The following is a 25334-nucleotide window of genomic DNA, read 5'->3' on the forward strand; positions in this document are numbered from 1 at the left end:
GTATTTCCACCCAACATTTCTATTGGTTGGGTAGGATTCCATTGTATGGATGTACCATAACTTATCCCTTGTTGGACAACATTTGGGTCATTTCTCATTTCACTGTTAATAGATACCCCTGTATGCATCTTAGCACATTGGACCTGCAAACTGATGGGGATCCTGACGCAGGGTGAGAAGGTGGCTACATTGGCATCAATTTAATGCCTCTGGGCTCACCCAGCTTCTTTGTTGTTAGGGGTCTCTGCTCCTTGGCACATGACTAGGTGTGCAGTCTCTCCCATCTATAGACTCTCTCGAGGAGCATCTCTTCTGGTTCATTCCTTTAATCTCCCTTTCCAGATGGGCTGAATTTAGTGTAGAACTCTGCACATATAAGTTGAGGTCACTTCGGGTTAAGTTTGAAACAAAGGACAGATAGACACACACACACACACACTATCTTATTTATTTATTTATTTATAAAATATTTTATTTATTTGAGAGAGAGAGATCATGAAAGAGAGATCATGAGCAGGGGGGAGGGGTAGAGGGAGAAGCAGACTCCCCACTGAGCAGGGAGCCCGATGTGGGACTCTATCCCAGGACCCTGGGATCATGACCTGAGCCAAAGGCAGATGCTTAGCTGACTGAGCCACCCAGGTGCCCTCTATCTTTTTTAAATTAGCAAATATGTTCATTGTAGAAAATGCAAAGAAGAGAAAAAAACAATCACCAGCTATCCCATAAGTCAGTGATAAGCACTGTTGACACTTAAGTGTATACAGTGGTTCTAGAACTCTGGTGTGCCTGGGAATCTCATTTACAATCCAGATACTCCTTTACCCTGAGGTTCTAATTCAGTAGGTCTGTTGCTGGGCCTGGGCACTTGCATTGCTCCTCAGGCAACTTGGACACTCAAGTTTAAGAACAAGAAAGCAAAAATGTTGTTCCAGACTAAACTTGATTTAAAAGGAAATAGAATTGAGGTCATATTATACATTTGGGTTCTTTAAAAAACATTTACGTAATCTCTACACCCAATGTGGGGCTTGAACTAACGACCCCGAGTCAAGAGTCACATGCTCTTCTGACTGAGCCAGCCAGGTGCCCCGCATTAGGTTTTGGTTTAATTAAAATGTGAACCTCTATCCATGTCTAAATACTCTTTTAAAAATGTATTTCTGTTGTCTGCATAGTGTTCCATTGCATGAGGGTGTTTAGGGTTACTCAGTACCATGTTGTTGGACATTCCCTCCAATCATTACTGTTGCAAATAACTCTGTGTGGTTAAATCTTTGCATAGATTCCTAATTATTTCCTTTTTTTTTTTTTAAGATTTATTTATTTGACAGAGAGAGACACAGCAAGAGAGGGAACACAAGCAGGGGGAGCGAGAGAGGGAGAAGCAGGCTTCCCACCGAGCAGGGAGCCCGATACGGGCCTCCATCCCAGGACCCTGGGATCATGACCCGAGCTGAAGGCAGATGCTCAACCGACTGAGCCACCCAGGCGCCCCAGATTCCTAATTATTTCCTTAAGTTAAATTCCTATGAAGTGAGTTCTGGGGTCAAAGCGTTTGTTCTTTCGAAAGCTTTTTGTTTGTTTTTTAAGATTTTATTTATGAGAGAGAGAGCGCGCTCACGAACGAGAGAGCACAAGCAGGGGGAGCGGCAGAGGGAGAGGGAGAAGTATGCTCCCCACTGAGCAGGGAGCCTGACACGGGACTTGATTCCAGGACTGTGAGATCATGACCTGAGCCGAAGGCAGACATTTAACCGCTTAACCTACTGAGCCACCCAGGTGCCCATGAAAGCTTTTGATATACGTTGCGAAATTCTCCTCCAGGGAAGCTGCCCTCCTACTACTATGTAGGTTGCTACTACTACCACGAGCTCACTTTTTGCTGAGTAGGCCGGTGAGGTCTTTCCATCCGTGGTCTCAACCGGTCCTGCCAGCTCCCTGGTGGGCAGCCCCCAGCATGGCTCCTGGCACACGCTAACCATTTCTCCACTGAACAGATGACAACACGGAGGGATGAAGAGGTCAGATGACTAGTCTGAGAGCAGGAATTCAAAGCCAGCCTTGTACCTAGAACCTGAGATCTTTTTTTTTTTTAAGATTTTATTTATTTATTTGAGACAGAGAGAATGAGAGAGACAGAGAGCACATGAGAGGGGGGAGGGTCAGAGGGAGAAGCAGGCTCCCCGCCGAGCAGGGAGCCCGATGCGGGACTCGATCCCGGGACTCCAGGATCATGACCTGAGCCGAAGGCAGTCGCTTAACCAACTGAGCCACCCAGGCGCCCTCGAATCTGAGATCTCTTAACCACGCCATGATTTTCAGTTAATATCAGAGAGTGATGGTTGTGGGAGCAGTACTTTTTTTATATGGTTCTAAAAAAATGTATGAAAGAAATCAGGAAAAGGGAGTGAATGGGTGGGGGAAGAGAGGTAATTTGAGGGGCCCGGCACAGGCATTCCTTTGTAGGTCAGGTCCAGTGTGTTATTGTGGGTCTGGGTGATGTCGCAAATGGTGGTGGCGGTAGTGGGGTGTTGTGTATGTGACCCTTTGTGTCTGTCCCGGGCAAAGCAAGTTAAATTCACAAACATTGAGCACTGAATCAGGTTCTGTAGGAAAAACAGAAAGATTTGATTTCTTCAGAGGTCTTCAGATCCCGTGTCTCCCTTCCCTCAGTTTTATTTGCCCTGGAAACATTGTGATAATATAATCGAAAGTTACGCATAATCCCAGCCTCCTGACACAACAAAGAATTGTGTGTTTCCTTTATTCCCTTCTGTTCATTGTCCATATGTAGATCTGTTGTGGTTTTTTTAAGATTTTATCTATTTACTTGACAGAGAGCAAGCAAGCACAAGCAGGGGGAGGGGCAGAGGGAGAGGCAGACTCCCCGCTGAGCAGGGAGCCGGATGTGGGGCTCAATCCCAGGACCCTGGAATCATGACCTGAGCCGAAGGCAGACACTCAAACCAACTGAGCCACCCAGGCGCCCTGTAGATCTGTTTTCAAGGAGGGTATAATTTAGAGGAGTTAAACCCTTACCCATAGGACATAGTGCAGCTTGCTTTCCCCTCCCCTGGTCCAGCTGAATTCAACAGACACATATGGAACACCTGTTGTATGCCCCACACCGGGGAGACACATAGATCAGACACAGCTCCTGTTCTCAAGGAACTGGTTAAAGGGGGAGACAGACCCTGAAAGAATTCTGTCAGTATTCCATTGACCTCACCCCGGAGATCTCCCCAGGAGTCTGTGAAGAGGCAGGGAGGGTGTTTTATAATTCAGTTTACAGGTAAGAAAACAGGGTCCCCTAAGGTCATTTAGATTGTAATGGCAGAATCAGAACCTGAACTCCCAGGCTAAATCTGAGATTCCCTGTCCTCGTCTCCTTCTTGTAGGTAAGGGGGCCACATGGCTGCACGACTGCCGGAGCCCCAGAGGGGGTCCCACGCAGACTCTGTCCTTCTGTCCCAGCATCTGCCAGGCCAAGTGGTGTGGGTGCTACCCCACCTCCTTCCACACTCTCCCTCCCAGCTGCCTGTTTTGTGACCTCATTTTCCCTTTACAACTGCCCTTGGAGTTTATTTCTGCAGAGCCAGAAGGCGGCGGGGAGCAGAGCGCACCCCAAGCTGCCCCAGCTCTCCCAGAGATCCCCCCACTTTGTCCTGGCACACTCTGCACGGCCTCTTCTACCTGCTTCTCCCTTCCAGGCATACCTGGGGTGGGGTCCAAAAGTTCAGAGGCCAGAAGCAAATGGTGGTTGCCAGGGCACCCATGGGAACAGGGGGGGAGGATTCCACATCTGGACTGTGAATTTATTTTTCTTTTAATTCAGTTGAAGCCCAGCTCAAACACTCGAGTCCTTGGCCTTACTTCCTCTTATCGTTTCCTCTCATCCAGATAGCAGTGTCTGCTAAGCCCAGTTCCCAGGCTCTCTGCTGTGAAACAAACAGATTCCTGAGCTCACAGCCCCAGTCAGGGCTGAAGCTCTTGCTTAAATATCAAAAAAATAATAACGACCTTCCGTTACTGAGTGCTTACCAGGTACAGAGCATCTTCAAGCATTTTCTTGCTTAATCCTCCCAGAAACCCAGGAGAGGGGTTTCATTCGTGTCCCCCGCCAAAGCAAGGCCCACAGAAGTGAGGCAGCCAGCCCCAGGGCCTGCACAGGGACTTGAAGCTGGGTGGGTGCAGAGTCCAGAGCTCCCCTCCCAGCCCTTCCACTGTGGCGCCTTCGCGCTTAGAAGCTGTAAGGGGCGCCTGGGTGGCTCAGTCGTTAAGCGTCTGCCTTCGGCTCAGGTCATGTGGGATCGAGCCCCGCATCAGGCTCCCTGTTCCACGCAGGAAGCCTGCTTCTCCTTCTCCTGCTTCCCCTGCTTGTGTTCCCTCTCTCGCTGTGTCTCTCTCTGTCAAATAAATAAATAAAATCTTCAAAAAAAGAAAAAACGGTGTGAGTAAGTTCCTATTGGCCTGTCACTGCAGAAGTCAGCAAGTGCTTACTCTTCGGCATATAGTTTTAGGGAGATCCTGAAGGTTCCCAAGCAAAAAAGATTCTAAATTCAGTTAACTTTAAAGAGTGCCATGCTTTGCTTTTAGAACCAAACAAGTCAATCCTGGATGTTGCCATGTCAGAAGGTCAGGAAATTGCCAGTGAGGAGAAGGAAAGCTTGTTATGAAACGTGTCATGATTTCTCAGAGTCATGTTGTGCTATGCTTCAGAAATGTCTCCTGAAAGGAATGTCACAGGGACAGTGTGGTTGATGTGGAGCCTCATTTAGAGGACCCTCCCCCCTTTTTATTTTTGGTTCTGAACTAGGCACAGCTCTCTGGTCTTTTTTTTTTTTTTTTTTTTTGAGATTTCGTTTATTTATTTGACAGAGAGAGACACAGTGAGAGAGAGAGCACAAGCAGGGGGAGTGGGAGAGGGAGAAGCAGCCTTCCTGCTGAGCAAGGGAGCCCGATGCGGGGCTCGATCCCAGGACCCTGGGATCATGACCTGAGCCGAAGGCAGACACTCAACGACTGAGCCACCCAGGTACCCCTCTCTGGTCATTCTTAATAGAGACCAGAATGTTTCTCCTCTCTGATGAAAACAGTTGTACAAGCACAATAATATATGGCCACTCTCATCCCACCTCAGTGCTGGGATGGAGGCTGGGGGGTTTGCAAGAGGGATGGGTGGGGACTGTGGCAAGCTAGCGAGTCCCCTCCCAGGTGGGCAGCTCCACCCACCCGTGGGGACTGGCTGCCTGTGGGCACACTGGCTCAGTGTTGCCAGGCCTCCCAGGGTTTTCAAGAGAAGCTGGAAATCCAGATTTTTATGTGACATCTCTTGAGTTTTGTTTTTTTTTTTTTAGATTTTATTTATTTGACAGAGAGAGACACAGTGAGAGAGGAAACACAAGCAGGGGGAGTGGGAGAGGGAGAAGCAGGCTTCCCACCGAGCAGGGAGCCTGATGCGGGGCTCGATCCTAGGACCCTGGGATCATGACCTGAGCCGAAGGCAGACGCTTAACAGCTGAGCCACACAAGTGCCCCGGCATCTCTTGAGTTTTAAGGGTTGGGTCACTTTTCTTTCACACACTGTGAAGGCCAAATATAACCCACCTGTGGGTTATCAATTTAAAGCACCTGGAATAGTTGTTTGGCGCTGAGCTCTGCATCTGGGCTCCCATCTGAGCTCTGTCCCTTACCAGCTGTGTTATCAAGATGTTTGCTCTCTCATTTAATACCTCGTTTTCCTCATCTGGCAAGTGGAGATGGGAATTTTAAACCTACTTCTGAGGGTCGCTATGAGGATTAACGAGAAAGGCTTGGAAACCAGCACCTGGTACCTAGCAAAACGCTAACTTTGACACTTTGATACTTTTACACATCATTATCTGTGTCTCTTTCTGTAAGTGCAGGGTGACCTTATGTCCTAGTTTGCCCAAGACTGGTCTGGTTCAAGCTCGTTGCGCTGGTGTAATTATGACAAACTCCCCTTTTCATTCTCAATCTTCGACAATAAATTACACGGTCATCCTATGTAAGCAAATACTGGCATTGTGCCATTTAGGACTTTAACAAGTTTTAGTTCCAATGAAAAGGTCATGGTTCCAGTCGCATTTGGATCATTGGACAAGTCAGCGAAGCTTTCCATGTTTCTGCTTCCACATTCTTGTCAAAGGTTCAGAAAACAGAAGTAAAGCCAACGAATCACTGAAGTATAACTAGTAAAAGTTTCTTGTGCTCACCCCACACAGACGATCGTAAATCAGGAGAACTCAAACCAAAACATGGAATGACGCTCCATGGTATATTGTTATAAAGCAACTTGGATAGTGTGGAGGTGGTGACTGATTATTCTTCACAGTGACTACTTATAATATTAGAATTTTCTTAAACAAAAGGGACTTGGCTTGTGGTTGCCTCCTATCAATTTTGGGGATCCATTTAAGTTTGCTTATGATTTTCAGAGGCATAAGTTAAGTATTGACCCCAGTTCAAGATAGCTTCACTGGTGTGTCAAAGTACGCTAAATTAAGCTTTACTTGTATGACTAAACCGATTTTGTCTGCACAGGGAATTTTCAAGTCTGGTCTTGGGTTTAGGTTTGATTTTACTATGCTAAAGGATTGACAAGATGAATTCTAAGATCCCTCAGTTCACATTCATTTTGTCATTTTTTAAAAAAGATTTTATTGATTTATTTGACAGAGAGAGACAGAGAGAGAGGGAACACAAGCAGGGGGAGTGGGAGAGGGAGAAGCAGGCTTCCCGCTGGGCCAGGAGCCCGATGCCACTTGATCCCAGGACCCTGGGATCATGACCTGAGCCGAAGCCAGACGCTTAACAACTGAGCCACCCAGGCGCCCCTCATTTGTCATTTGACAAACATTTATTGTGAGTCCAGACCATGCCAGGCAAATGCCCAGGATGTCGAGAGGCCAATAAGGACCTCTTGTGCAGTGGGGTGGGAATCCCTACCCTCTTTTTCAAGTGTTATTTGAAAAATTCTTATCTGGAAATTGTTCACAAAATGTTTCTAGTGAATGTTTATATTTGAAACCTCAATTTCAAGCAAACAAACCATTACATTCAGTATAATTCTCTACACATTTCTATTTTGTGAATAGGTGTCTACATTTTCAAAAATTATTTCAGTATGGAAAATTGGAAAACACAGAAAGGTCCAAAGGAAATCCTGTTGACTCTGCAGTGAGCATGGGGGCTTCTAATATTTGAGCTTTAGGTTACTCCCCCCCACACACACACCTCTGCAGCCACTTTGTCAGAACTAAATTTTAAAGATTTATTTATTTGAGACAGAGATAGCACGTGAGTGTGGGGGGATGGGGGAGCAGACTCCCCGCTGAGTCGGGAGCCAGATGTGGGGCTGGATCTCACCACCCTGAGATCATGACTTGAGCTGAAATCAAGAGTCAGAGGCTCAACCGACTGAGCTACCCAGGCACCCCCAAACTAAATTTAAAAAAAATTGTTCTCTCCAAATTTGCCTGAGTGTTTCCTAATAAATTCATTCTCTCACTCGTTCATTCCTTCATCCTCAGTCAGCCAGGTATGGAGTACCCAACCTGGCGCTGTGGCTGGGGCCCCAGAGGGCTCTGCTGTCAGAGATTTTACGAACTCCTCTGTTCCCCACCTCCTCCTACAGATAAGTAAAACAAGGGAGGCGCCGCAGCAGGCCCGGAAGGGTGCGCTTTGCTGCGCAGGTGATTGCTCAGCCGGGCTCCGGTGCCGGCTCCGGAATTCGGCCCTTGGCGGGCGGGTCAGTGGGGTTGGATGGGGCTGGCCCAGAAAGCCACTTCCTGCCGCGACCCGCGCCGCCGGCGTGGTGAAAGCGGCCCCCTGGGGAAGGAAGTGGCTTTGGACTGTTTATTTTGGCTTCGGGCTAGCAGACGGCGCCGGGGCTGCGGGCCTCTCAGACCCGCCGTTCGCGGACCGGGCCGGGGAGTCGGCTGACCTCGCCGCGGGGATCGGGGAGGGAGGCCCCGCGCGGGAACGCTCTGGGGAGCGCTGCCGAGAGGGGGCGCCGGCGAGGGGGCGACACCTCGCGGAGGAGGCGCGCGGCCGAGGACGGGGGGCGCACCGAGGGGGGCGCACGGCTGGGGACGGGGGCACACCGAGGAGGGGCGTGCGGCCAAGAAGGAGGGCGCACCGAGGAGGGGGGCGCGTGGCCGAGGACGGGGGCGCACCGAGGGGGGGGGCGCGTGGCCGAGGAAGGGGGCGTACCGAGGGGGGCGCGTGGCCGAGGACAGGGGGGCGCACCGAGGAGGGGGGCGCGTGGCCGAGGACGGGGGCGCAAAGAGGGGGGCGCGTGGCCGAGAAAGGGGGTGCACCGAGGGGGGGCGCGTGGCCGAGGACGGGGGCGCACCGAGGGGGGGCGCGTGGCCGAGGACGGGGGCTCACCGAGGGGGGCGCGTGGCCGAGGAAGGGGGCGTACCGAGGGGGGCGCGTGGCCGAGGACAGGGGGGCGCACCGAGGAGGGGGGCGCGTGGCCGAGGACGGGGGCGCAAAGAGGGGGGCGCGTGGCCGAGAAAGGGGGTGCACCGAGGCGGGGGGGGCGCGACAGCGCAGACCTAGAACTCCGAGGGCCGGCGGCTCCCTGCGCCTCAGGTCCTGCGGGCGGGGTGAGGAGGAAGGGGTCGTCCGCCCCTGTGATGCTGGGGTGAGGAGGAGAGCTGGGGAAAGGGCAGAGGAACTGCCTGGGAGCGGACGGTCGGACCCGAGCTTGGAGGCGAGATTGCTTCTGTCGGGGTCCGGCGGCACCCCCGTTTCATTCTGCAAGATGGGGCCGGGGAGAGGACAGGCCGCAAAGATTGTGATGCTTTGGTTTGAGGAGACAAAAGCTAGCAGAGGGTGAGATTAAAAACCACTAAATCGCCAAGGGGGAGGCCAGGGCCGGTGAGTATTTGCGTTCCCAGAGAGCCCCAGGGGCCAGCCCTAGTCAGCCGGCACGACCTTGGGGACCCAGGGGACCCGGCAGAGGGTGAAAATTGTCTTTCTGATTTTATGTATAATCCCGTTTTCCAGCACCCCCTTCACATCGCCTCTCTTTTGCATTTATTAGGTGGAGGTGACAAGCCCACCTCTTAACCCATTCCCTGTTCAGAGTTTGCTTTAACGTCTTCCTGAAACGGAGCCTGTCACATTTTGCAAGGGGGAAGAAGAGCATCTCTAGAAATAAGTGATAGAGGGAGCTCACCATGGCTGGAGGGAGTGAGGGAGAAGGGGGCGAGGGAGAGACACAGTGCACACACGTGTGACAGTAGCACACGGGGCTGTATGAGCCCAGTGGAGTCACATGCACTTTAAGCAATGGAGAGCAGGCAGTTTGGCCTGGCTGGAATGCAGCTGGGAGGAGGGAGGAGAGTGTGAAAAGCTTGGAGGGTGGAGCGTACTCAGAAGCCCACAAGAGCCCAGCATTTGGGTGGGGATATTGCAAAGTTGGACAGGGCATCGAGCCTCCATGTCATGTAACTGCCCTGCGCTCTATGGAAGGGATGCCCCGCTCCCCACCCCCACCCCATCCAGGTCCAGTGTGCGCATGGACATGGATGGAGCCTCCAGCAGAAGGTGGGGCAGGGTGGGGTGCTGGGTCCCCAGGGTTGGCCCTTCAACAGGGCGGGGCTGGCAGCTTCTGCTGACTCAGGGACATTTCCAGGCCTGGCCTCAGGGCCAAACGGCTTATTGAAAACAGCTGCTGCTCTTGGCTGGTGGCCCTGCGGCCCCTAGCTCTCCCTGGGATGACCCTTTGCCTCTGCATGGCCTGAGGAGGCTGAGGAGGGGGGCCGACTGCAGAGAGGCTCAGTAATGGCGCTCACCCTGCCATGCCCTGGAGGACCGAATGTGGTCAGCCCCCAGTGTTGGTCCCTAGGAGCGGAGCCAGGCTGGTCGCTGGGTCCCCTGGTCTCTGCTCCTGCCATTCCCCCACCTTGGCACATCCTCCTTTGTTCTTGTCCCGGCTGGTGCCTCTCGGGCTTTTGCTCGATATGCGTCCCATTCAGCAGATTTTATTGAGAGTCTGCTGAGTGCCAGGCACGCTGCTAGAATTAACTTCCCCTCTGCTTCCTTCGGCACGATGTCTTTCACTTGTAATGGAGAGCAGCCGTCTTATCCGAGGTCAGACCTCTGGCTGCCTTCACTGCTGGACGGAGTCCCGGAAGCCGCTGGGACAGCTGAGAGGTTTGCTCCCGAGAGACAGACAGTTCTGAGCCTCTGCACTCAGCCTCAGGACTCCACCAAAAGCACTGCGTGTACCTTACAGCAGATGGGAAAGGAAAAGAGGCCACAGTGACGGTCAACAAGGAGGGAGGAGACGTTAGCTACTCAGCGTCAGGCACATAGCTTTTAAAACCCGGTTGCCTCTGAGCACAGGCATAAATGTCCAGGGTGATGACCCGGATGTCTGAGAAGCAAGGAAGCGCGAACGTTGCAGCAGAATGATTCCTGTTAGATGTCCGTTACCTGGAAAATCCTTTCTGTCTGACACCTTCCCCCCTAGCCGCGCAGTATGAATTGGACCTGGCAGTTCTGCACACTTGCTGATGTGTTGCTTGTAACTTTGTCATGGATTGCTTCCCGAGTTCTGCCCCTCCAGCCTCATTGCAAATGTCAGGAGGCCAGAGGCCGGATTGTTTAATTCCCCCCGGAGGACCAAGTACAGTGCTTCAGAAAGCTGTGTCATCTGCATGAGTGAGAGAGCCTCCAGGGGAGCAGCCAGAAGGGTGATCAGGAGGCTGGGGTGGAGATGTGGCCTCCAAGGCCTCCTCTGATGAGCTCGGGCGGCTCATTTGCTGGTCTGAGGGTCAGAGGGAATCCTGGAAGGACAGCCTCCGGGGAGTTAAGGAGGCTGGGAGAAAGTCTCTGGCTCCAAGACATAGGGTTGTGTGTTTGTCAGGATTCTTTCAGTTCCACGGACAGAAACCCAGTGCAGACAAACCCAGCACAACAGGGGAATGTGGCTGCAGATGAGCCCGAGTGTGATTCACAGGCTGGACGAAGAGCCACAGGAACGCAGGGTCTGGGACTGAGTGTTCTGCACAGGACGACCCGCTTCCTCACCCTTCCATTGCTCAGCTGTGTCTCTTTCTGGAGTGTCTCCGTTCTTGTCTGTAGCAGGAAGGTCTTTCCCTCGTGGCAGGAAACATGGCCATTGGCAGCCCCAGTTTCACGATCTCCGCAGAGAGAGAAGACCACACATTCCAGGGGAGGCCTCCCATCAGCCCTGTTTGAGTTATGTACCCAGTCACTGTGCCTGGGGGGTGGCCACTCTTACTGGCCAGGAGTGAGACTTCGCGTCCACTCACGTAGCCAGAGCGCAGTGCAAGGAAATTATAAATAAGAAGAAGAAGCGATGGGACGTTTGTTGGGCAGACAGAAACAAAGGCCAGAGACTAAGGGCAGTTCAGTGAGGTTCAAGGATTCTCTTACGATCCCCAGATCTTCCATGGGGAGCCCCGTGCCTACCAGACCATATGGTGATGGGTTGTTCTCTGTTGCTCACCACGGTACTCTCAGTGCCTGGTACCCTGCCTGGTACCTGTGAAAGTCTCAACACACAGTTGTTGAATGAATGAACTGATGGATGTGCTCAACGCACAGTTCCCTGCCTGGTTTCATTCATTTATTTGTTCATTTATTGAACAAAAACCTAAGGAGCCACACAATCTGGTGCACGGCACTGTGCTGGGCATGGGGTGGTTGCCAACAAAATGCAGGTCATCTTTGTCCTTGATGAGGGACATGCCACATCCCTAGTGAGGGGCATTTCCACTCCCTGCAGCGACACCCGATGCTTCCCAGGCATGTGGAGTGAGGCTACGGGGTGGGTAAGACTGGAGGGGTCCTTCCCAGGACGGGGGCGCCAGGCGTCTGTGCCCCGAGCTCCCTCTGCCACTTCATGTGTGCGCTGGCTGAGCACGGGGGTGCGAAGAAGACAGTCTGTTCTCAACACGCCTTTGTGCCCTTCCATCTCCCCCTTAGCATTTCCACCTCGGCCAAGGCTGGGCTTGATCTCTTCCTGCATTGGGCCCTGGAGAAAGAGCCTCCTTTCCGCGAGGGCCCAGGCACACCTCTAGACTTTGGGTGGAAAATGCTCTCCCAAGAGCCTCCCCCAGCCCGCAGTTTGGCAGAGTCCCCGGGATCCACCTCCGAGAACCCTCCTCAGCCTCCCCTTTGCTTTGTAGCTCTCCTGCATTCCTCCCCTCAGCTCCCAAATTCCTTGTTCTTTTCTCATTTGCTGCCAAGGCAGTTCTTCGACTTGCATTCTTCACCCCTGCCTCCTCCAGACCCTCATTGTCTTCAGAGAGCCTCCCCGCCCCCAGAAGGCTCAGCTCCCTCCTACGCCCCCAGACACCTGGATTTTAAGGGCTTGTTTGCCTCATGTCCTGCGGTGTCTGAACCCACTGTTCTTCTCTAACTAGGACAGTGCTGTGTTTTTCCTCATGGCCCCAGCGTTGCCTGGGATGTGCCCCACGCATAGTAGGCACCCCAGGAAGATCTGTGCATTTGTACCCAGAACCTAGGACATCAGAGGAAGGAGGGGACTTGCAGCCGTGATTCATGTGGCAGAGGAAGAAACAGGCCTTGAACAGTACTGCAATTGGGCATCCTAATCTCTTCCCCTCTCTGGGCCTCAGTTTCCTTATCTGTCAAGTGAGGGGCAGGTGGCCTGATCCTGGGACTATCTCTTCTGACTGGCACAGACCTCTTTCAGACCCTTCATTTGCTGCTTATTACGGCTGCGCAGCCTGGTTGGACTGTTTCAGCCCATGTGTGGGTTTCCTGGTTGTGGCGGGGGGAGCGAGGGTTCTACCCCCTGGGCTGCTGTGGGCTCCTGTGACATTTTGGGGCTGCACTGTCCAGTCCTATCTCTGAGAAACATCTATAAAAGCAAGCACTGTTTTCTCCCTTTTCCGGTCCCAGGCCCTTTCCCTACCCCCTGCCGAGGGCTACTTTCTGTTACCACCGACTGTCCTCACTGGAAGGGAGTTTCTGAGAATCAAATACCCAGTCCTTAGAGGAGGCTTAGACAGTCCTGGATCAAGTCCTGGGGCCAGTTTATGGCTCTAGAGGGTGGCTGGAAAGGAAGGAGCAGGTTGAGGGGAGGGGGCAGAGAGGACCCCCATGCTGGCGTTGAAGAATATAGCAGACCAATGTCCCTGCCCCACCAGCCTCCTTACCATGGTGTTTTATTTTTTTTATGTTTTAAAGATTTATTTATTTATTTATTTGAAAGAAAAAGAGAGAGCATGCACACAAGTGGGCATAGGGACAGAGGCAGAGGGAGAAGCAGGCTTCCCGCTGAGCAGGGAGCCCAATGAGGGGCTCGATCCCAGGACCCTGGGATCATGACCTGAGCCGAAGGCAGATGCTTAACGACTGAGCCACCCAGGCGCCCCTACCATGGTGTTTTAAGCACTAGGTGACAGGAGCTGTGGAGCCTCTGTTTTAGGAAAATTAATTTGGCAGCTGGGACAGGGAACAGAAAGATTGATGAACTGGTTGTGATTATTACCTAGGCAGGAGATTCACTCATTCATTCATTCCTTCATTCATTCATGTGTTCATCCAGTATTTATGAAGCATTACTGTGTGTCAGGCAGAATTGTAGGTGCTTCGGATACAGTGGTGGGAAAGACAGAGAGTCCTTGGGAGCTTATGAACCAGAGGAGAGACACACAAAATAGAAGCATGTCAGATAACGAGTTCTGCTTCTGGAAATTGCAGGGTAGCTTGCACCAGTCTAACTCTCTGGCCAAGGGGACTTATAGACAAAGGATGTAATATAAAATACCATGGTTTGAGAGCAATTAAAAACAGCCAGATGCTGGGGAGGAAACTGTCTCTGAAAGAAAAGAAGCAGGTGGGGTGAGGGGTTCATTTAAGCAGTGACTCCCCCTGAGAGCACTGCCCCATTTGAGGACCTCAAACTGAAAGTGGTAGTCCTACTGGTCACTGTTTAGGGCTACCAGAAAAGCTAAAAATCAAGAGGGAAAATCCTGGCAAGGAAGGAGCCATAATGGTGTTCTCTTACCAATTCTCCTCAAATCCTTGGCAACTAATAAACTGTGCCTGGGTGGGGTGAGGCATTAAGAAACCCAACAAGAAAACAGAAGAGAGGCAGAGGTTTCAGATGCTGCCTGGTGCTGAGGAAACAGAGTCTGGAATTCATGTTCCACCAAGTTAGAGGGGCTTGATCATTGCCTAAGGTTTTCCTTTGAAACTCCAGAAGGGTCTCACCTTATGATTAAACCCAAGGCTAACAGCCACACCCTAAGACTAAAGGCAAACCAAAACAACCCCACCCTAGTAAAGCCTAAAACCAAGCCTCTACAGGATCAAGATGATCCACCAGTAATTTAACTGCCTGCCAAAACAAAACTCAACATTCTTTGTAGGAAGATAAAAAAAATCCAGACTCCCTGTAACATGTCATCCACAACATCCTGTATACAAAAAAAAAAAAAAAAAAAAGAAATCCAGACTCTTTATAACATTATCCATAATGTCCAGTATGTAACAAAAATTACTAGACATGCAGGCAGCTGGAAAAATTGACCCCTAATCAAGAGAAAAAATAATCAGTAGACAAACACAGATAACCCAGATGTTGAAAAAAAATCAGATTATAATAAATATTGTGAAGAGAACTACAATCCAACAATATGATAGAGAGTAACTGGGTGGCTACTTTAGATGATGTCAGAAGGGCCTCTTTAAAGACGGGACGTTTGGAGCGCCTGGATGGCTCAGTCAGTTAAGCATTCAGCTCTTAGGGCGCCTGGGTGGCTCAGTTGGTTAAGCGACTGCCTTCGGCTCAGGTCATGATCCTGGAGTCCCTGGATCGAGTCCCGCATCGGGCTCCCTGCTCAACAGGGAGTCTGCTTCGTCCTCTGACCCTATCCCCTCTCATGTGTTCTCTCTCTCTCTCAAATAAATAAATAAAATCTTAAAAAAAAAAAAAAGCATTCAGCTCTTGATTTTGGCTCGGGTCATGATCTAAGGGTCCTAGGATAGAGCCCCGTGTCAGGCTTCGCACTCAGTGGGGAGTCTGCTTGAGGATTCTCTCCCTCTCCCTCTGCCCCTCCCCCTGCTCGAGCACTCGCATGTGTGCTCTCTCTCTCTCTAAAATCAATCAATCAATCCTTAAAAAAAAAATAAAGATGTGACTTTTTTGAAAAGTGAAATACCAGGCAGAGGAAACCGTGCAAGGGCCTTGAGGCAAGAAAGTACCAAGCCTGGGGTGCTTGCGACTCTTGGATTTGGGGTTGTGAGCTGGAGCCCCCTGTTGGGTGTAGAGATTACTTAAAAAAAAAAAAAAAAGGAGGGCGCCTGGGTGGCTCAGTTGGTTAAGTGACTGCCTTCGGCTCAGGTCACGATCCTGGAGTCCCGGGATCGAGTCCCGCATCGGGCTCCCTGCTCGGCGGGGACTCTGCTTCTCCCTCTGACCTTCCCCCTTCTCATGTGCTCTCTCTCATTCTCTCTCTCTCAAATAAATAAATAAAATCTTTAAAAAAAAAAAAAGGAAAAGAAAAGAAGGAAGTACCAATCCCTGTTCAAGGAAGGGCAAGGAGGGCAATGTGACTTGAGCGAGGGGAAATAGTGTGATCCAGGATCAGACTGGTAGGCAGGACCACACCATATGGGATCTGTGGCTCATGGTAAGAAGTTTGAATTTTATTTGAAGAGTGATGAATTGCCTTTGAAGGGCTTTAAGCTGGAGGGAGACTTACAGGAAACTTATATTAGGGAATAAGCTATTTACCACCAATAAGTTATATATTTTTTTGTCATTGGAACTCTGGCTTTGTTTATGGTATTTTTTTGCCATGAAAAAGATTATTATGTCACTGAATTCATCACTGTTTCCTTTATGACTTTCAACACTCCAATATCATTTTTATAAATTGTTGGTACTTTGGGGCACCTGGGTGGCTCAATCATTTAGGTGGCTGCCCGGGATCCTGGGATCAAGCCCCGCATCAGGTTCCCTGCTCAGTGGGGAGTCTGCTTCTCCCTCTTTCTGCCCTTCCACCCCCCGCCCCCGCTCATGCTCTCTCTCTCTCTTTCAAATAAATAAATAAAATCTTTAAAAATGTATATATATATAAAAATAAAAATAATTTTTTTGGAAACTTATTTACATCTTTTAAAAATCATCCTGGCTGGACATGGAGAACAGATTAAAGAAGGATGATAAGGCCATGGTGGAACAGAAGGAGCTTGAGGTTTGGACTCCGAAGACCGGGACCAAATTTCAGCTCCATCTCTGACTAGCCTCGTGACTGGTCAAATCATTTCACTACCCTTAGTCAATTTCTCTGCATGTAACATGGAAGAGTAATCATTGTCATGGCAACCACAGTAATTTACAGTGCTCTTACCATGTGCCAGACCCTGTCCCAAACACTTGACATGTAGTCTCTCATTTAATCTCCATGGTAGTCTGATGAGGAAATTGAGTCAGAGACAGGTAATGCAACTTGCCCAAGTCACGAGCTGGGGTTTGAGCCCTGGCAGTCAGACTCATGCCTTCAAGACATGGAAATTATCCTGAGGGGCTAGCGGCTAATGGTTGCAAAGGGACGTGCTGGGTGTATGTTGTGTACTTCAGCGGCAGCCTGGGAACAAGTAGAAGGTGCTGAGACGTGGGTGTCAGGCCTGGCTACGTGGGTGTTTGCTTCCTGGCTACGTGACACTGAGCAGGTCACTTCTCTAAACTAACCATGTTTCTCTTTTTTATCCTTCCTACCCTCCCTCCCTTCCTTTCTTCCTTCTCTCCTTCCTTCCTTCCCCTCCCTCCCTCCTCCTCTCTCCCAGCTTTACTGAGATAAAATTCACATATCAAAGAACTCATCCATTTAAAATGTACAATTAATTGGGTTTTACTCTATTCACAGAATTTAGCAGCTATCACAACAATCTAACTTTAGAACATTTTCATCACCCCAAAAGAAACCCTGTACCCTTTAGCAGTCCCATTCCCATCACCCTCAGCCCAGCCCCAGGCAACCACTATCTACTTTCCATACATTTACGTCTCGATTTCTTAATCTGTAAAGTCAGCGTGCTTGGGCGCAGGTTGGATTCCTCTGCCTTCCCTGGAGTGTCTGCACAGTGAGGTGATGGGTGACACGATGCAGGATTGGGGGATGCCCTATATAGAGCTAAATGCTGCTTACAAAGTAAGGTGTGACATGGTTATGGGAGGCGTGAACAGTTGGATATGGGGGTGTGTGTGTTGGGAAGATTCTGGAAGTCAGGAAAGGAATCGCTTCTCGGCCTTTTGGCTAAGGTCAAGTGTAGAAGTCAGGAAAGGAAGGAGCCAGGGGAGCTGAGAGGCAAAGGGGAAGAACAAGGCAAATGATGGCAGCCCAGAGAGGAACTTTGGTGGGAAAACCACTCTATGTCACAGAGATTGGGATAAAGTTGCAACGTGCCGTGTGAGGTTAGTACCTCCACTGCTCCTCCTAAGGCCTTTGGGAAAGCATACAGTACGCAGCCTGCCATGTGGAGTTGGGTTTGCTTTTGCAGGTGGGACGGAGGGCTGAGTGCTGCCTCTAGGTTGAGCGGGGCATGGCCAGCCTCAGCTCTCTGGGCACAGGAGGGTGGCACTGCCTCTCCCCCCGACCCCAGAGTGTTGGGGGTGAGGACTGAGTGATTTACCATATGAGAGAGGGCTCACAACCCAGCGCCAGGCTCGGGGGCAGCGTCTGAAGGTGGCACTGGCCATCGGGAGCCACCAGCCCAGAGAGCCCCTGTGACGGCTTCATGTCCCGCCTTCCCTTCCAGAGCCCAACGTCTTCCTCATCTTCAGCCACGGACTGCAGGGCTGCCTGGAGGCCCAGGGTGGGCAAGTCAGAGTCTCCCCAGCCTGCAACGCCAGTCTCCCCGCCCAGCGCTGGAAGTGGGTCTCCCGAAACCGGCTCTTCAGCCTGGGCACCATGCAGTGCCTGGGCACAGGCTGGCCGGGCACCAACTCCACAGCCTCCCTGGGCCTGTACGAATGTGACCGGGAGGCACTGAATCTTCGCTGGCACTGTCGCACGCTGGGTGACCAGCTGTCCCAGCTCCTGGGGGGTCGCAGTGGCAACACGTCCAAGGCTGGCGGCCCCGAGCGCGGCGACCAGACCCGCAGTGGCCAGTGGCGCATCTACGGCAGCGATGAGGATCTGTGCGCGAGGCCCTACTATGGTGAGAGGCTGCTTGCGGGGAAGGGGTGGGGCCCCCCGGCGTCAGGCTGCTTGCGGGGAAGGGGTGGGAGGCCTGGAGCCACAGAGAGACAGACGCAGGAGTGACAGGGCCTTTGGCCTCTGCTGACCTTTGGCAGCCCTATCTGTAATGGCAGTGGGAAGCATGTGGGAATAATTAAGAAAATAAACTTCCAAGCATTTATTTTTAAGACACTACAAAAGGACTACATGCTTGTAAAGACCTCAAACGGTACAAAAGCGTGTAATGTAAAATTAAATGAAAATTCCCTTCCAGGCCCGCGCTCCAGGGTAGACCCCAGAGTAACTCCCATAGGTGTCTTTTTTTTTTTTTTTTTTAAGATTTTATTTATTTATTTGACAGAGAGAGAGCACAAGTAGGCAGAGTGGTAGACAGAGGAGAAGCAGGCTCCCCGCCGAGCAGGGAGCCCCACACAGGGCTCGATCCCAGGACCCTGGGATCATGACCTGAGCCGAAGGCAGGCGCTTAACGACTGAGCCACCCAGGCGCCCCTCCCATAGGTGTCTTGATCCCCATTTTGCAGGGGTGACCGGGGACCCGAGTCACCCAGTGCGGGGCTTTCCGTGGTGGACAGCTCCGTCCTGGGGGTCCTTTTCCTGTAAGACATCCTGAGTTCTGAGATGGAGCTTGGGGGGAGGGGCAGCTGGATTTTTGGACAGGCTTTACGGGGAACCCCGTCCCAGCCCTAGGGGATGCGCGGCGGGGCCTCTCCCAGGCTCCTGCGCTGACCTAATGGCAGAGGGAGACTTTAAAGCCTCGGGCACCGCTTTGTCGGTCCCTGGGACAGGGGATTTTCCCTGAGGGCGGAGGGGGGCGGGCAGCCTCTGGGGTCCAGACGCCAAGGGACCGGCTCCCTTCCTGCAGAGGTCTACACCATCCAGGGGAACTCCCACGGGAAGCCATGCACCATCCCCTTCAAGTACGACAACCAGTGGTTCCACAGCTGCACCAGCACGGGGCGTGAGGACGGGCACCTGTGGTGTGCCACTACCCAGGACTACGGCAAGGACGAGCGCTGGGGCTTCTGCCCCATCAAGAGTGAGAGCAGGGTGGACCGGGTGGGCCAGGCGGCTCCCGGCGGAGGCTGACCGGCAGGGGCCTCGGGGCGGGTGGAGGAACTTTCGGGACTGGGGTGATAGGTACGGTGCCCCTCCTCGTAGCCTGGAGCAGCGTGTGTGAGGGCCTCTGCACTCCTTGAGGGACTGTTGTCGTGGTGGCAGGTAATGACTGTGAGACCTTCTGGGACAAGGACCAACTGACTGACAGCTGCTACCAGTTTAACTTCCAGTCCACGCTGTCGTGGAGGGAGGCCTGGGCCAGTTGCGAGCAGCAGGGGGCAGACCTGCTGAGCATCACTGAGATCCACGAGCAGACCTACATCAATGGTGAGGTGGCAAGGCACTGGGGGGGAGGGGTGCTGGGCCTGACCCCCAGGGGCACACCGGGGTGGGGGGGCAGGCAAGGAGCCTGAGACCCGCTCCCCATCTTCGGAGGGCCCCGAGCCCTTTCTGCTGGTGGGGCAGGGAGGCCACTGGTGGGGGGCAGAGTGAGAGGGCCGAGGGTGGGGCGGTCCCCTCCTCACCGTGCCTATCCTGCGGTCAGGGCTCCTCACTGGCTACAGCTCCACACTGTGGATTGGCCTTAACGACCTGGACACCAGTGGAGGCTGGCAGTGGTCCGACAACTCGCCCCTGAAGTACCTCAACTGGGAGAGCGGTGAGGCCTGGGGTTCGGGGCGCAGGGCGGCCTGGGGGCTGCAAAGGCCTTTGGCCTCTTTATTCCTCCTGGTGCCCTGGTCCAGTGGTGTGGGGCGGGGCGGCGGGGCAGGCCCCCCACTACCCCCCCTCCACTCCTGGACTGGGCCCCACTAGAACCCGATGCCCTCTCCTCGGGGCGCAGGGCTCGGGGAGCGCGCAGGATTTCAGGCCTGGCCAGGGAGGCGTCGGCCCATACCGGGACTGGGTGGAGGGTTCCAGACCACATGGGCCGGGGGTTGGAGGAGAGACAGTGAGCCCCACCCTGAGGGCAGGAGGCTCCGAGGAGCGCCCAGGGGCCGGAGTATGAGTTCCTCTCTCCTGGGGTGCTGGCGCCCTGCCCTCCCCACAGATCAGCCGGACAACCCGAGCGAGGAGAACTGCGGGGTGATCCGCACGGAGTCCTCAGGTGGCTGGCAGAACCGCGACTGCAGCATTGCGCTGCCCTATGTGTGCAAGAAGAAGCCCAACGCCACGGCCGAGCGCCCGCCTCCGGGTGAGCCGAGCCCAGGGCCTGGCACAGGGGCGGGGAGGGGCCCCGGGGCCGTGGCACGAGGGGACTCTGATCCTCTCTGGCTGAGGGACAAGTGGAATGCTCCATTAACTCTTCCCGAGAACGTTCGTCGAGAACTGTGTTAAATGCTGGCAATTCGCACTGTCCTCGCAGTAGTCACACTCTGCTGGAGGGTAACAGACATTTCAACACACAATTAGGATAGCCTGAGTCCTGAGCCATTATAAAAATATGTGTAATCAATGTTAGAGGAGAAGAAATACCTAGAGAAGAAACTGCATAAGGTCCTGGGAGTTAAGGGTTTCGTGGAAGTGACATTTGATCTGGGCCTTTGAAGTTGACTGTAAGTTTAAAAAGTCATGAAGAGGTTTGAGGGAAGGGCATTCCTGGCAGAGGGAAGGGCACTTGCAAAGGCGTAGAGGCATGGAAGTATACAGCAGCTTTCAGTTTGGTGAGCATTGCGGTCTGGTCGGAGTCTAGACTCTAATCCCTGAAAGTGTGGTTTTCCGAGGAGCAGCATAGCATCCCCTGGGAGCCGGTTATAAATGCAGAATCTCAGCCCCCGCCCCCTCACCTGCACTTCCTAAGATCCTCACCCCATGCATGTGCAGGTGCAGCTGGGATGCGCTGACTTAGAGGGCGTGCGGAGGAGAGCAGTTCAGAAAGGCAGGTCACAGCCAGTCCCCGGAGGGTCTTGGCTGCTGGGTCCAGTTTGGGTGGGGCCAGGTAGGCTGTGGGGAGCCTCTGCAGGTTTTTAAGCCAGGGAGTGTCTTGCTCCCATTTGTGATTCACAGAGATGGCTCTTGGGGCAATGGGCACAGCACTGCTTTGGGGACCGTGACCCTCCCTGGTATGTGGCTTTGGGCAAGCAGCTCGGTCTCTGAGTGCAAATCGCGAATAAACTCCGACTCCTTGCAGGGTTGTTGTAAGTCTGGAGACCTGGCCTGGCCCTAAGGAGCATGCCCATCCGTGGCAGAGGATGTTTATCAGTGTCGGTTGGAAGGGCTACTCTGGTAGTCCAGTAACCATGGGAACGGCGAAGAGGGAGTGTTGTTGTTTTTTTTAAACAAGGAAAATACGTCAAACCCAGAAGAAATCCACAGACTCACAGAAAGTAAAGAGCTAACAGAGAGACCATTAAAGTATTGCCAAAGATTGATTCAGGGCCACCACCGGCCACTGCTTTCTCTCCTCCTCTCCTAAGGGGTCAGGAGCAAAGGTTTACAACATTGACGCCCTGCATCTAGCGCACCTCAGTTCTAGGAGGGAGTCTTCGGCAGGCACCAATTCTAGGTCCTCTCAGAAGCTGCTTTTCGAAGGAAGGAGGGCCCCCCTTCGGGCAAGCCTAGCCTATCCGTGGCCCCCTGCAGGCCTGGCCCCTCACCAAGTCCTCTGTCCCCAGATCTTCCCAGTGTGACCGCTGTTGGGGGAAGTCTCCTGTGGGGCCTCATGGATCTGCAGATACGTCTGTGGCCGTGGATTGTCTCTTCCATCCCACTCTGAGCGGTTTTTTGGATGGGTTCTGCCTTCTGGGTCTCATCACACAAGGCATGTCATTCCAAAGGCAGACACCATTGTGCCCCCAAAGCATCCACATTTCTTGAGTTTCCCTCCACCCAGCAGCCAAAGAAGGCCCCCTCAGGTCTGAGCTTGGGTTCTGTCTATGGCGGCAGCCTTGGGTCTTAGCTGGGGAGGCTGAGGAGATGATTGACAAGCCTGAGCCCAGGAGCGAGTCTGCTCAGGCTCAGCCCTCCCCACTTTGCCGGGCCTCCGAGAAACAGTATGCTGGACCCTGGAGCGTCTCGCAGAATGGAGTGGATCCCAGAATCCCAGTCTGGGGTGATGCTTCGAGTGGGCACATGCTTTCCCTCCTGGCCAGGCAGAATCCTGCCCAAGCCTGACATTGTGGGTGGTTCAGTGAAGTCTTGTTTTCTCTTGCCAAGGCCCAAGTGAGGGCTTGTTCGCTTTAGCTGCTCTGGGACCCCAGTCCTAGACAGTGAGGTTGAAATGCATGGAAGCAGGGGTGAGGAAGAGCCCGTTACTGGTGGGTTTCACAGCCCTGGGTGGAGCCCAGCGGGTCGGGGAAGGAGCAAGAGGAGAAATCCCCACTAAGGGATTCCTTCCAGTCGGCAGTGACTTCCTGGGCCGCTGGCCTGGTGGGCCCCACTGCCCCATCCCTTCATCCTGGACTGCCAGCATCAGCACCAAGTCCACACTCAATATATGCTATTTTAGGCAGTGACAGTGGTTTCATTTATTAAGCAAGGTGGACATAAGCGAAGTTTGAATCTAGAATAGGAAACCCCATTTAGGGAGGAGGAAACTGAGGCTCCCAGGGCTGGTCTGACCTGAGTCCCCCCACCACCATCTCTTTCTGAAAGCCGCCCCCCATCACCGGAGGGGCCATCAGTCCTGTCTTGGGTGAAATCTGCCACCACCTCCTGGGGCTCTGCCTCTGGGCGTCCAGCCTCCCTGGAGGGTGTGGTCTTTTCCGCATCGGTTGGCCTGGGCTGATCCGAAACAGGTGTGGGGACGAGGGGACACCCGGCGGGTCGGGGCACCCAGGCTGGGCGGCTCGTTCCCTGACCTGTACCTCGTGGGTCTCTGCAGACGTGTGGGCCGACGTGAAGGTGGAGTGCGAGCCCAACTGGCAGCCCTTCCAGGGCCACTGCTATCGCCTGCAGGCCGAAAAGCGCAGCTGGCCCGAGTCCAAGAAGGCATGTCTGCGGGGCGGGGGCGACCTGCTCAGCATCCACAGCATGGCCGAGCTGGAGTTCATCACCAAGCAGATCAAGCAAGGTGAGGGGCTGCTCGTCCACGCTTCCGGGCCCAAGGGCAGGGCCTCCTCAGTGCCCGTCCTGTCCTGCCCGAGAGGTCCTGGGGCCATCTCTCCGTCCGCCGCTGGTGGCCCAGGCTGACCTCTCCGTGCGCTCTCTCCCCTCTCGCCCCCAGAGGTGGAGGAGCTGTGGATCGGCCTCAACGACTTGAAACTGCAGATGAATTTTGAGTGGTCTGATGGGAGCCTTGTGAGCTTCACCCACTGGCACCCCTTTGAGCCCAACAACTTCCGGGACAGCCTGGAGGACTGTGTCACCATCTGGGGGCCGGTGAGAACCCCCTCTCCCCAGCCTCCTGGGGCCACCCTGGCTGAAGGAGTGCTACTGTCAGTTCCTGCCTCCAAACCACCCCCCCCATTGCCTCTCAGAAGCCCCCACTTCCCCACCAACCCCTTCCCTTCCGCGTGGAGAGATTGCCAGGGTCTGAATCCTCCCCGCCCCCGGCTAGCTGGCTCACCTTGGGCAAGTCTCTTAACCTCTCTGTGCCTTGGTTTCCTCATCTGTCAATGGAACACTAATAGCGCCGACCTCAGAGCGTCATTGGGAGGATCAAAGGGGCCTAAGGATGCTGCCTGGCACCATCTTGCTCTGCCAAATGCTCTCCCTCCTCCCCGCCAGCAGGTGGCTTTGGAAGCCGCATTTTATGGGCCTGCTCCTTTGGCAGGGCTGCCCTGTGCAGCCCGACCCAGCCCAGGGGCCTGTCTCCTCCCGACATGATGGGGTGGTGACTGTCTGCCGCCGCTTTGGCTCACATGCCCTGTGGGTAGATGAAGGAATTGCTGGAGGGCTTCAGGCAGACGTGAGACCCTTTAAAAAGACAAAGTCGGAGGGACAGAGTACCGACTCCAGGGACAGAGAGGACATTCTGCAGTGGGATCCTGCAAACAGTGCCAGGACTATGGTGCTAGAGCCATCTGGCATAAGGGATGCTATTTAAAAATTTATAAACAATTATTTGTTGGGTGTCTGCCACGTGCCAGGCATTCTCCTGGGGGCTGGGACACAAACACCCTTGCCCTCTGGATGGAGCTGAAGGCGGACAAGCTGCTGGCTAGGAGACGGAGGACACAGGCCAGCCTGGAACACACAGAGCTCAAGTTGGAGGCAGGGGCAGGTCTAAAAATCGGGTTCACCAAAGGCTTTGGGGGAGGGGGCTGAGACGCTCCCTCATCCTGTGTCCCTAGGAAGGTCGTTGGAACGATAGTCCCTGCAACCAGTCCTTGCCGTCCATCTGCAAGAAGGCAGGCCAGCTGAGCCAGGGGACGGCCGAGGAGGACCATGGCTGCCGGAAGGTGAGGGTGCTTCTGGAGCTGCCCCTGGGTGTGGCCAACCAGAGGGGCTCCCTGGGGAGGGAGGGGGCAGATGGAGTCCCGCAGCCTCCCACGGCATCCTCCCTTGCTTGGCACATCCCTTCTTCCTACTCTCCAAACTGCTCTGTTCCAGAAAGGGTGACACTGGATGAGGTGGGGTGCGGTAGGGTGGGGGCTGTTGGGAGGAAGCAAAGCTCCCCACCCCCACTCTGCATGAAGAAGCTACTTCCCAGAGGCAGCAGAGAACAGGAGGTGGGTGTGGGCAGACCTCCAAGTCATCACCTGAGTGAGGCTGCCGGGGTGCACCCCAGTCCTGCTTTGCCACCTCTGTCTTTGCTGGCACATACCATGCCATCTGATAGAGCGTGCGCTTGTCTGTCTCCTCTGGAGGAGCGAGGCCATTCTGGTGTCGCCTTCCTTGTGTTCCTAGCCCCAGGGGCTTCCAGACCATCACGGAGGGAGGGGATCAGGACTGACTGGGTTAGTGGGGCAGTGCATGTATGAATGAGGATGTGGGTGGGTGATGGACCCAGGCTCTCCCTCACAGGCCCCCCCCACAACCTGGCCCTCAGCCAAGCAGCTGTGTAAGTGGTGTGGCTGAATATGGGGAGGTTGCTCAAAAAAGACACTTTATGGTGTTTTGGCCCCTGATGGCTCCATCTGCCAAGGCCATGCT

At 53.5% G+C, this 25334-nt stretch overlaps 1 protein-coding gene across 3 annotated transcripts in view; it reads left to right on the top strand.

Annotated features, from left to right (window-relative positions):
• MRC2 (mannose receptor C-type 2) overlaps positions 1-25334 on the top strand; it is a 56618-nt gene that overhangs the window by 15259 nt on the left and 16025 nt on the right. For 2 of the 3 annotated variants that reach the window (XM_045888697.3, XM_054510759.2), the window contains exons 2-9: positions 17803-18204; positions 19108-19281; positions 19464-19628; positions 19846-19959; positions 20350-20493; positions 23122-23310; positions 23464-23618; positions 24533-24640. In XM_045888697.3, coding sequence (XP_045744653.2) covers positions 17803-18204; positions 19108-19281; positions 19464-19628; positions 19846-19959; positions 20350-20493; positions 23122-23310; positions 23464-23618; positions 24533-24640 — 1451 coding nt within the window. The remainder of the gene's footprint in view (positions 1-17802; positions 18205-19107; positions 19282-19463; positions 19629-19845; positions 19960-20349; positions 20494-23121; positions 23311-23463; positions 23619-24532; positions 24641-25334) is intronic. The other variant, XM_064583059.1, reaches the window with a different exon arrangement.

Source organism: Mirounga angustirostris, unplaced genomic scaffold, assembly GCF_029215605.1.
Source record: "Mirounga angustirostris isolate CCGP_5_RB_7025 unplaced genomic scaffold, mMirAng1.0.hap1 SCAF_17, whole genome shotgun sequence".
In the NCBI taxonomy this organism is placed as follows: domain Eukaryota; kingdom Metazoa; phylum Chordata; class Mammalia; order Carnivora; family Phocidae; genus Mirounga; species Mirounga angustirostris.